The sequence below is a fragment of the Manis pentadactyla genome, chromosome 7 (genome assembly GCF_030020395.1).
Source record: "Manis pentadactyla isolate mManPen7 chromosome 7, mManPen7.hap1, whole genome shotgun sequence".
Lineage (NCBI taxonomy): Eukaryota > Metazoa > Chordata > Mammalia > Pholidota > Manidae > Manis > Manis pentadactyla.
In genome coordinates, this window is record NC_080025.1 from 68615034 (window position 1) to 68627712 (window position 12679).

Genomic DNA, 12679 nt, shown 5'->3' on the forward strand with positions numbered 1-12679 from the left:
TGTTCTCCGTGCTGTACTGCCTTCCCTGTGACCTACTTATATTGAGTGCTAATTACAGCGGCCCTTAATCCCCCTCTCCCTCCCTCCCCACCCACCCTCCCTAGCCCTTTCCCTTTGGTAACTGTTAGTCCCTTCTTGGAGTCTGTGAGTCTGCTGCTATTTTATTCCTTCAGTTTTGCTTTGTTATTATACTCCACAAATGGGTGAAATCTTTTGGTATTTGTCTTTCTCCACCTGGATTATTTCACTGAGCAAAATACCCTCTAGCTCCATCCATGTTGCTGCAAATGGTAGGATTTGTTTTCTTTTTATGGCCAAATAATATTCCATTGTGTATATGTACCACCTCTTCTTTATCCATTCATCTACTGATGGACACTTAGGTTGCTTCCATGTCTTGGCTATTGTAAATAGCACAGCAATAAACATAGGGCTGCATATGTCTTTTTGAATCAGGGATCTTGTTTTCTTTGGGTAAATTCCTAGGAGTGTAATTTCTGGGTCAAATTGTATTTCTATTTGTAGTTTGAGGAACCTCCATATTGCTTTCCACAATGGTTGAACTAATTTACATTCCCACCAACGCCGTAGGAGGGTTCCCCTTTCTCCACATCCTCACCAGCATTTATTGCTTCTTGTCTTTTGAATGGTGGCCATCCTAACTGGTGTGAGGTGATATCTATTGTGGTTTTGATTTGCATTTCTATGATGATTAGCTATGTGGAGCATCTTTTCATATGCCTGCTGGCCATTCGAATTTCTCTGGAGAAATACCTGTTGGTAATTGAAAATCTTAAAAGTAGTTACTTGTGGAGTAATGTTCATCTCAGTCCACCAGTCATAAGGGAAGTTATTGTACACTTCACTTAGCAGTGCAAAATACAGCAATTGAAAACTGTCAGGAAATATTGTCTTTAGTATTTGATTGAGTGCAATTTCATGGGTAAAAATTGGTTACTGTGTTTAGGGACTGAAAAGAAAACTTGCACACAAACCAACATTCTGTTTATAACCATAGAACGGTAATGTTTGTGTTTTATTTAATACAACCAAAATATACATTTAACAATGTTTTATTATTTTAGATTACAAGACTACATTTCTTTTAAAATAGCAAAACTATAAATTTAAAATTGATTGTTAACCACTTACAATACCAGAATTAAATTACACAATCAACTGATTCTTGTCCTTCCCCCAAAAAAGCATCTATATCAAACTTCCCATAAATACTTTATACTACAAAATATTTAAATGAGAGGTATTATCATGTGCATGTTCTTGTCTTCACACTGTCAAAGTGTAGAATCTTGGACTTTTTGATCCTATTTTTAACCTCATGTGTATGCTGAATTATTTAAATACTGTGGTCATTTACTGTGAGTAAAACATATTTTTCTATAAAAGCATTTCAAATATTTCTTGTTCTCTAAACTGTATTCCAATCAGTTCCAACATGTTGTCTAAGACAAATGTAACATTCTAAGGAGAAGCTATTTCAGTTTTGATTTCCATTTGTGTGTATGATATATGTACAATGTTCCTTATATTTAAGTTTAAAATATCAGTGTTTAATTAATGCTTTTGTTCAATATTCTGCAGACAATCTGGGTAATATCAAAATTTCATTGAAAATTTAATTTTTGATAATGTTCCAAAACAGTAAACTTATTATTTTAGTTTAGTCTATACAATTCAGCAGGAAAAATACTTAATAGCATATAAAGAACTGAAATATAGACCAGAGGCAAAATTCAAGGGTAAGACTTTTCTAGGCAGCGTATTGTAAATGGGCATTACTTAGCCAACAGATTGATTAAATTTGGCATAAATTATAATTCTTCTACTGTTGTGGCTTTACAAAATTCTAGACTTCTCTATGACTACTTTTGCATCTCATAAAGAATTAGGTTGGTTTCAAAAATGTTTATTTGGTAATGTGAATGTAGTGTTTCATCATTTTGAAAAAAAATAAGATTCTATATAAATTAATTACTTAGCATATCCATTTCTAAACAACCTCTTAAAATTCCTAATAAATTGAATGTAAATGAATGCAGACATGCAGGATTGCATTTAGCAGCATAAATAACTGGAATAAAATGCAGGTGAGAATATGAAGTTAAAGACAGATGTATCCTAAACAAAGGAGAAAAATATGAAACCAAGAATAAACATAGACATTTAAGACCTCTCCATAGATACCTGATTTCTTAGCACATGTATTTGAAGTTATTAACTATAATTTAATTTTTCATTATTTCAATGAAAAGTTGGTAAAACCTTTAGTCTAAGGAAGTACATATTGTGTCTCATCTCTATATTTAATATATTCACACTGTTCTTCTAAGGGTTTTAAAGCAATTAAAATGTTAAAATATTAAGCATAACTTAGATGTCCTCTGTCTTTATAAATACACATAAATCTTTGTCCATATGCTTTTATTATATGACATTTTATTTTACGAACAATATTTCAAATATATTTTCAGTAATTGTCATAAAATAATAGTTTTAGATCCAAATCAACCAGAATATTAGCTATAAAGTAAAATAGTTCCCAAAATTTTGTCTGAACAACTAAGATTAGAAAGAAGTAATTTAAAATGGTTTGGACATTCATATTTTGATGAAAACCAAATTTATTTTCATAAGTCCTTTATAACATTAGAGCTTCATGTAATTTTCTGAAATCCATCCATAACTTGACCATTATTGTCTGCTCTGTAAATATGTGGAAATCTTTTAAAAATGAAACATGCTCCCATTTATTTGCTTTGAGCTTGCTGAGTTCCTCAAACATTTTTAACCCAGCAAATCAATAGCTATAAAGACTCCTGTTAGGATATTCAATTAGCAGTCTGATACTACTACCACTATTCTTATGCATTACTTTTTAAGAGTGATTGTTTCTGGTTCACTTTTTTTAAAAAAGCTTTCTTCCTTAAGTTTTCCCTATAGTGAAACATCTGCAAATATTTATGAGCATCATATCAAAAGGGGTACTTAACCTTATAGATATCAGTGTGACTACTTTGAGATAGGTAAGCAAGGCAAATAAAATGAATGTAAGATAGAAGGTTTTGAACATAAAGCTAGTCACAGACATGATACTGAACTCTGCACTAAGTTGCTTCTCATACAAACTCCCACAGGCTTTTCTTGCAAGACTTGGAGAATGCATGAGAAACGAGCAATGTCTGCAATTTAGTTTTCTGAAAAGCTGCCTTCCATGTGAGGAAGTGACTAATTTTTCATTTCACACTAAAAAGGGCATGGAAAGGCAAAACAGAAGAAGGCGAAGGGTTTTGTGCTTTAAGAAGGAAAGAAAGGTGAGCCCTGCTCAAACAGGCAGAAACACACCATACATTTTCAGAGGGAAAGTCAAATTGGAAACATTTGAAAGTACTAACAAAATATTTAAAAAATGTTTATGTTAATGTTGTGAGTTTGCTTTCTTTATGTGCAGTAGGTTTATTAAATTACTAAAGCAATGCTACTCGAATTACAGTATAATCTCAGATATGCAAAAAGACTGTGTGAAGAAAAGATGTCAAAGAGTTAATTTAACCCTTTCCGTTATAAAAATTTGTGCATTTGTTCTGTTATTCAATAAATATATTTCCCTACTCCCCACCACTGCTGTTTACCTAATTCTCTCTCTACATATATAGTGTTTTCTTACTATTCAGTCAAAGAAAATTCAATAATCTAATATTCAGGAGAGAATAAAGGCAGTAAATGGAAATAATTTACAGAGTATATGAATTCTTAGAAAAAAGTACATAATAAAATCCCATTGGTTGTAAATAAATTTGTGTTCATTCTTCCCATGATCCTTTAGAAAATTTACTTCTCCTTAGACTTTTGCTGGCAGTTTGTTATGATCTAGAATTTTTTTAACAGATGGATTACAAATTGGCAGCTACTTATACTCTAGTGAATTAAGCTACATTACATTTCACCCAGTTTATTTGTGATTGTTCTTCCTTTTTATGTGGATATGAGTTTTCCCCAAAGCCAGAATTTATGGCTATCTCTCAACAAATTCCATCTGCATGCCTTCCCATTAGGATGCAATATACATCATGATGTTTCCCTTATTTTATTACAGTGCTTTCCCTATCTTACTAAAACATTTATTAAGCATTCTGTCTCTGTAAAGCTCAGCATATATTCTAGAAACACATAACTGAGCACCAACTTCTCTCTGTGAAACTGTTACTCCTGACAAGTCATAAGGAATCCTGCGAAGAGTATCTATACCTTTCAGTAAATCAACACTGCAGAACACTAAATGTAAGCCCCGTGGTCTGAAAGAAATCATGCACCTCTCCAAATTCCTAAACCATGCACTGAGAGTGAATGGCTGGCTCACTGGGAAAGTTCCTGCGGATAATGTGAGTGCATGAATTTGTGTCTTCCCTCCCATTCCTATTACAAGGTAATCAGTTCTAGAGTGGAATGATGTATATGTTCGTGAGAACATACAGCACAACTGTATGGTAAACTCCATCCTTGATGGCCGTGCAAGGGAAATAAAGCACCTTAGAACAAGTATCAAATTTGATGCTTGCTTAGCTCAACTATTTACATGCTGTATTAGATTAAAAAACTCCAAACACAGAACATTCACAAAGAGTAAGCCCTTATTTTGCAGACAATCTGATACTTTGCAGGTACAAGTTTAGTTGTAGGAAAAGTGGTTCAGATGAATTAACTGCCCTTATTAATTCCATATCTGCCGTAACAGTCTTATTCAGATGATTGTTCTTGTGACTTAGAACAACTCTATGGAATACTCTTATGAGTTAGTTTAGGGATGTACCCGACAGAAGACAGTATTTTTGCAGGTAAAAATTTCTTTTCTTTAAATTAAATAGAAAACTACGTGGCCAGAGCCCTAGGAAGTTCATCCAAGTCTCTGTGATGTCTTCGATTTCGTTTCTTCTTCATTTCCTGCATGTGCTTCCACTTTGGGCCGCCCTTGTTTCGCTGTCTCCGCTTCTCCCTGTGCCACATCTGTTCGCAGTACTGGTCGAGGCTAAAGTTTGGGCTGCTCAGGATTTGGATGTAGTCTTTGTATCTCAACCGTGACTCAGCCAACAGATCTTTGACCTGGCCCTCCTCATGCTCTGCCCTCTGGGTATTTTCCATCTGTTCATTCTCAATGACATTCAAAGTCAGCTTCACTATGGTGTGGATGAAAGTGTGCTCCTGTGCTTTGCAGTAATACATCCCAGAGTCCTTCATCTGCAAACTTCGAATCAGTAGCCCATATTCTGTTTTGATGATCCTTTCATCAGATTTCAACTGCAGAATTGGAAAAATGTAGGTAATAAATGAAAACAGAGCGCTATGGGCAAATGAAAACAGGCTACATAGTTTTACTTAGATAAATCCAGAAGATTTATTCCCAGTCTTTCTGTCATCAAACAATATTGACAGCCACAGTCGAAGAGAGTGAAAAACTCACCTAAAGTAATGGTTCCCACAGATGCATGTTTACATTTTACTATGTCTCACTGAACATATAGATAGTTTTTCTCCCAGTCTACAGATAGGAATGAGAAGCTGTGAAAATTAATGAAGTAAAACTGTAAACTATCAACTGACCTTTTTACAGAGATTTCAAATACAATTAGTGTATGGATTGTTCACCAACCAGTATCGAAATTTCAGAGCTAAAATGTGGCATTTGCAGTCATTGTGTAGAAAAAGACCTTTATTGCATGCTACTACCTGTTTGAAGACTAGAACAATGATTCCAAAATGAATTCCCTGTTTTCTAGATATCACCAAATAAATGGTCTGAACAGCATATGGAAACTGTAAGTGGTGACTTGTTAAAAGTCAAGTAGAAAAGCATGGATATAGCCTTGTAGCTGTTAGAGCTGTAACTGAGTAGTACCATAGTCGGAAGGTTAGCAACATTTAAAGCTGAATTTCCCTTTTTACTATGGATTGAATTTTGATACTGTGTGTACATATGATATGCTAGACTATGTCATTTGTGGAAATATTTGCCATACCTTGGTATACTGTAACATGGCAGTGTGATTTCAAGTGTGAGAAAGCTCTACGAACTAAAAAAGCCTCCCCTGAAATGTGATGCTCTTCACCCTTTGAAGCAATGGCACTGAAAGACAGTTCAAACATTTCAGCTTGCCTGGTTCACAATCTGGTGTGAATAGCAAACCTATCTTCAATAAAACTAGAGGCCTGTTTATCCACACAAGAGCCCTGCTTAATGTGGAGTATCGCTAAGTGGCTTGGCATTAAGTGGAACAACAAAAACAGCAAAGAATTCTGGAAGATTTCCCAGTTTACACATCTGCCCCTGTATTGTAGACTGTTAGTGGAGGGAAATCAAGGAGGCATAAAGATGGCTAAATTAAATTTCTTCACAGTGGGTGGACTATACTCTGCATCTTTATGTGAAAAATATGTAGGGAAAAAAACCGTCCCATTCTGGAAATATGAGAAAAGGAAAAGAAACATCTCTGGCTCCCAGTCCAGTTAGCTAGCAAGTATGTAGCCAACCACCCTGTGTGCCAGAGAGGTGCAGTTGGCGGCGTACCACGCGAGGCCACAGGCAGGTCACAGCTCAGATCCTTGGTTAATGAGGCTGAGTGGTCTCCAGCCCTGCCTTTGCTCTACATGGAATCCACACCAGCAGAGTTTTGTTTGTTTGTTTCCTTTACTGTGCCCTTTTGGTGAGTTGGGTATGTAGTACTTTTTTCAAATAGATTTATTCTAAAGGCCCAGATGCTCTAAAATGCTATTGTAATACAAAGTAACCTTGAATTCACTTACATTCTTAGAAACCATAGGCATCTTCTGCCTAAAATAAAGGGCCAATCTTAAATAGAAATGTCAGTCTCAAATTTAACACACTGCATGTATTTTTTTCCTTTAATTTTATTGTAGGAATAAAAAAATTTTTTAAATACATCTTAGATCATATTCTGACTCCATAGCCAAGGTTCTAGTCCTTATCTGCTCTGCTTCCTATAACTATTCATTTATCTTCCCTGACTGGCCTCCCATTTATCAAGCTGGTGACATAGCATATGGTGTACTCAGGGGATTAAAAGTAAAGCTCTTTGTAGGTTAAAGTGTGATGCATTATTAGCAACATTATACACTACAGCCATGTTGCTGAAGACGTAATGTTCTGAAGCCTTTATTTCTGTAATCATCTTAACAGAAAATGGCCTGTGGTTATTAGTATAAAAATCAAAGTGGGTGAATTCTGTCCAGTTCATCCCCAGATTTTCTTTATATAACTAGTATTCTTGCTAATGTTTAAACTGCACTGAATGTGTCTTTTAGAGACTGTCACAGTTCTGACTTACTACTTTATACTGTTCTCGTTAATCTTCTGACAGGAAGAAATTTTAACTTTGATTTCACACATATTATTTAACACTTCATCATTAGCTTGGCTGTTTTCTTTTTTGTATCCCACTAAGGTTGTTTTACTCTGAAATCTGTTTCCCTTCCCTCCTTTCCAGTCTACTACCGTTCCTACTGCATTCAGTGTCATAAACTCCTAGCATTTCATCACTTACCACGGTGCTTCACCTTTCCTCTCATCCATAGGATGCCCACATTTTCTTTAGTTTTTGATTTATAAATATAAAACTTGCTTTAATAAATTTCTTTCTGGATTTATCTAATAATATTAGGTAATTAAGTCTTCTTCTTTGCCTTTAATAAACTAGTATCTCTATTAAAATAGTTTGAATTGATATATTTTCATAGCCTTTTTGTAATCTAGAGATAGACATCTATGACCCAGAAATTAAGTGGTTGATTAACATTTGCCTACTTTACATTCTCATGCTCTGTAATGCTCTCATTCCATGCTGGAATAGGATGCATTATGCAGACTGTATCTAGACAGTGAAATGTCAGCCCAGTCAATTTAGAAAATTCAGCTCCTCGACAGAGAGATAATGTAATCTCTGGTCACTGATTTTAACTCATGGAATTTTCTCCACTCTAGAAGTGATAAGTAAAAACTGCTTAGCTTTACAAATCAGAACCATGCTTGAACTGGGGTTGACTATCCATTTGCCTAATGTGAACAAGGATAATATACTTGGCATTATTAAATGTAGATCTTCAGTGAAGGGCAATTCATTTACAATGAGAAGAGTAACATGGAAAGGGACAAAGGACATTTCGGTACTAAGCAGCAGGTAAAGGTCAGGGACTTCATTCTCTGATAATAGCAGCCTAATGATAATTCCTTTGCAGATAATTCACCTGTCAGTTTTTTCATAGCTAAAGCATTGTATGTGTCTTGGAAGTATCCAGGGTTCAAGAATATCTCCTCTCTTCAACAAACATAGAAGAAAGACTTTTATAAAAGTAATGCTAAGGCAACTGGTTCATTATGTAAAAGAAAAAAACTGAATTAGAACATAACTCACTCCTAGATTAATTTAATGTATCTGAGTAAATGCAAATATAAAATATAAACTGTAATTATAAAAATAAAATCATAAAATAATTAGAAAGAATATACTTGCTGTTTCATTGGGGAAGGAGTTTCTAAGTATAACAAGTGAGAATTTGCAAGATATAAATTCATAGATTTATTTATATAAAATATACAACTTTTTAATGTTAGGAACAGAGAAAAAATTTTAGGGGTATAAAAGTTACCTATAATATGTATAGTATTAAAATGTTAATATCTGTAATATATAAGGTGCTTGTTATAATCATTTCTAAATGAATACACTGACATAAACTAAGCCAATTACGGGTAAAGCAATTCCCCAAATAGAAATGAACCAACAGCCAAGAAACATGAGAAAATAAGTTCACATCCAGTAATAGTCTAAGAAACAGACATTTACACAATATATTTTTCACATCAAACTAGTAATGATTTTCTTAAATTCTAAAACACAATTTTGTCGCAGGAGTTCAGAAAAGGCACTAATGTGATTGTGATAGGAAATTAACAATATACAGTTGTTTATCAAATGCCATAAAGGTAATAAAAGCATTTACTTCATTTATCTTACTTCTGAGAATTTGTCCTAAGAAAATTGTTAGAAAAGCAGAGAAAGATTTATATATAAGAAATCAATTATTTTTAAAAGAGAAAATAGGAGTTATTTAAATAAGACATGAAACATCCATGGATGACTGTGGCATAGGGTGGTGGGGAACAGAAAAACATGATACTAAAACGGAATGATAAAGGAAAATGCTCACAGTATAATGGTTAGTGGAAAATAAAACCTGGAATATACATCAAAATAGTATGCGGGTTTATCTATACTTAGAGGACTCATAGTTCTTTATGTGTTACTATATTTTCAAAACCATTTATGTTGCTTTATAGTAACAAGAACAAAAATAAAACCAACACCTGAAAAGAGAAAAATGGAAATATCTGAAGATTTTAAAAAATATTTTAAAAATCCACAGAAAAGGCATCACTGCAAATGGCATAAGGTATTACCTCTTTTATTTATTCAGATCTCAAAGTTCAACAGAAGCTTGGGGCCTGCCGATTAACTTGCTAGTTACAACACAAACAACATCAATTTCAAGAACAGCTTTAAAAGAAAGTCAGCAGATAACTGACTCATGACCTTCCCCAATGGTACCCAACTGTGAAACAGCTCAGTAAGGAAATGTTCTCCTCCTGGGAGAGAAACCCGGTGATAGCCTCTGGGCCACAGGAGATCCTGGCCTCTCCCTCAGGCTTTTTTTGAATGGAGGAAAGACTTCAAACTGTGACCTTGGTGAGAAGCAGAAAGTATCCTGCTGAGGAAAATGCTTCAAATCTAGCCTGGATTTTGCCCTTTCCCTTAGCTCAGGAAGCAGTATTGCAGTTCCTAGACAATGTGTAACTACCTATTTATAAAGACAGATCGAAATACCAGTGGAAATATTATAGCTAAGATACTTTTAAATGAAGTCCAATAAATACACTATTTCTGCTCCATTGAAATTCATGGACCATGGTACTACCATGACTGTATGATATACTGTTAAAAGGTACCTTACAGGTACATTAAAGTCATGCATAGCATTTTCAGGAATATGAAAGATGTGAGTACAAATATGAATAGGCAAATGTTTGTATCTATAACTGGGAGATTACCCCCAGGCATAGTACCATAGTTTTTTAAAAAGTTGGATTGGATTTGCCATGGAAGAAAATAACATTCTTAGAATCATATTTAATTGAAAAGAAATTATCAAACTTTCTTAACCACTAAATTAACAATACTGGTTTGAAACATTTAAAAATAAAATATTGCAATGTATCAAAAAGAAAATCTATATGTTAAAAAAATCAGATAACATTCCTCCTGTTTTAACATTCCTACTTTTTTATTGGATAAAAAGTAAATGCTTTATATTTCAAAATTACATAATTATTTCTATGTCAGATAACACTTTAATATGTACCAGTAAAAAATGAGACCTTTAAGATAAACTTTTAGTGTAAATATGGATTTGCCATAATCTTTGAATTTATACATGTCAGTAATGATGAAAAATCAAATTCTAATGGAGAAATTTGACATAATGAAGAATGGAATTATTCCTTTTGGTATTAAGTATGTAAAAGGTTAACATTTTGATAGAAAAAATTATTCTTAAAGATCTTAGATGAAGATAATGAAATTACTTGCTTAATGTAATAGTGGAATTCATCTTTAAACTAATTTCTTATGATAAAATTTGATTATTTTATTCCAAGGTTTTCCAATCTCAGCATTACTAATAACTGGAGCCAGTTAATTCTTTACTGTGAGGGACTGTGCACAATAGGATGTTCAGCATCATCCCTCACCTCCACCCACCAGATGTCAGTAGTGCCTGCCACCCACCACCCCTGTGACAACCAAAGATGTCTCCAATATTGGCAAATGTGAATGCTCTGGAAACAACATAGCCTGAAGTTGAGAACCACTTTTCTATACTAAAGTTTGATTGATTACATATACTATTTCAAATGTTTACAGACTTATCAAGGAGGCTGGCATTTTAGAGAACATTTGGTCCAGCTACTTGTGTGACAGAGAAACAGTGTGAGAGAAGGAGCAGCCTGTCCATGAATCCTCAGCATCCAGCTGAACACAGGATCAGTACTGTTTCCTCTTCCACGCATCTCCCGGATAGAGTATCTGCAACTTTATGTGCATAGTTTACACTTATGACTAATCCTCTGCTTTGAAAATCACATTCTCATACATATTTTCTCATTTTATTTTCACAGCAACTTTTGAATTATTTTGTTCTCATTAGAAAATACTGGTCCAGAAGGGCTCAGTTATATTTACCAAAGGACACAGGACGATGATTCAACTCAAGACATAACTAATTGTGAATCCTGTGTTCATCCCATTACTTATTACAATGTTCTTAGTTTAACATCAGAAATTTTAGAACTCTAAACCCTGTATTACTGGTTTTTCTTAGGCACTGAAATAGAAAAATAAAAATTCCGCTAATTAACCTTTGTTTCATGACATTCAAATAATATTAAATAGGATTTCTCAGACTCCCCAAACTCATCTAATTAAATTCAGCAAAATATAACCTATCTACCTCACAAAATCTCTGTGATATGTTTCAATCATGTGTATGTGTTAGAAGACTGAAACAGAAAAATGTTAAAAGATGAATAGAATATCCATATTAGTTTTCCCTCTTTTGATTTAATTTTAATATGTAAGGTTGAAAAGGTACATGTCAAGATATTTTTCCAACTTAGCAGTTATATGGATATAGATATTTCTATTTTATACATGCCATGTTTTACTTGATGATTAATATTGAACATCATATGAATTAAATTTAGTCACTGTCCTACTGTGGGGGGAAATAATGTGTTCCTGTTCTTGATCAGAGAATTTTTCTAAAATACAATCTATAAAAATTTAAGAAGTTGAAAAAAATTCTGTAAATTTCTTTTAAAAATCCAATCTGCTTTTAAATGTATTTTATTAACACTTTTTAAATTAAATTAGCCTATTCTTATCTCAAAGGCTTTATTACCTTTGATGTTATCAGTAAAAACTGTTACTTTCTTTATTATCAAACAGTGATGAGAGCATCATATGGCACTAAAAGTTTAACATCTCTCACAACCAAAACTTGATATAAGTTTTATACTAATTCCCTCAAGGTGTGCATTCTTGATGACTACAACTTACCTCCTCTCGATGTTCATCTCCTGATCGCTGGATATACCACTTAATAGATGCTTGTTGGGATTTAGGTATACACTCCAGAAAGGTTGAATTAAACTCAATGCCAAAAATCACCTTTTCATCAGCAGTTTCATGATTAGTGCCTGGAAAGCAAACATGGAATAGGATATTAACCTTGACCTGATTTTAAAAGCAATGGGAAAATAGACTGATTTAGAATAGATGCCATGTGGGAAAAATCATACACATTATTAAAGAGAAAGGAAACTCTTGTTATAGTATTGTTATGTAAGAGTCAAATACTATCCAATAGATTGATTTTTAAAACTCTATCCCTGAATTACAATTATTGCCCTTTCATCAATATATTAAACTATTTGCAACTGATTTTTTAAAAATAAGCATTCACAAACTCTAAACACTGAGTCTCTTTCTCTGAGCTGAAATGAATAAGACTTTACCATATTGTAATGCCTTAAAAC

At 33.6% G+C, this 12679-nt stretch overlaps 1 protein-coding gene across 1 annotated transcript in view; it reads right to left on the reverse strand.

Annotated features, from left to right (window-relative positions):
• Positions 1 to 1000: 1000 nt before the first annotated feature.
• The window catches only part of SEMA3D (semaphorin 3D), a 186486-nt gene continuing 174807 nt past the window's right edge, over positions 1001 to 12679 (reverse strand). Inside the window, exons 17-18 of the mRNA XM_036931702.2 lie at positions 12201 to 12340; positions 1001 to 5313 (exon numbers count right to left, since the gene is read on the reverse strand). Coding sequence (XP_036787597.1) covers positions 4888 to 5313; positions 12201 to 12340 — 566 coding nt within the window. The 3' untranslated portion in view covers positions 1001 to 4887. The remainder of the gene's footprint in view (positions 5314 to 12200; positions 12341 to 12679) is intronic.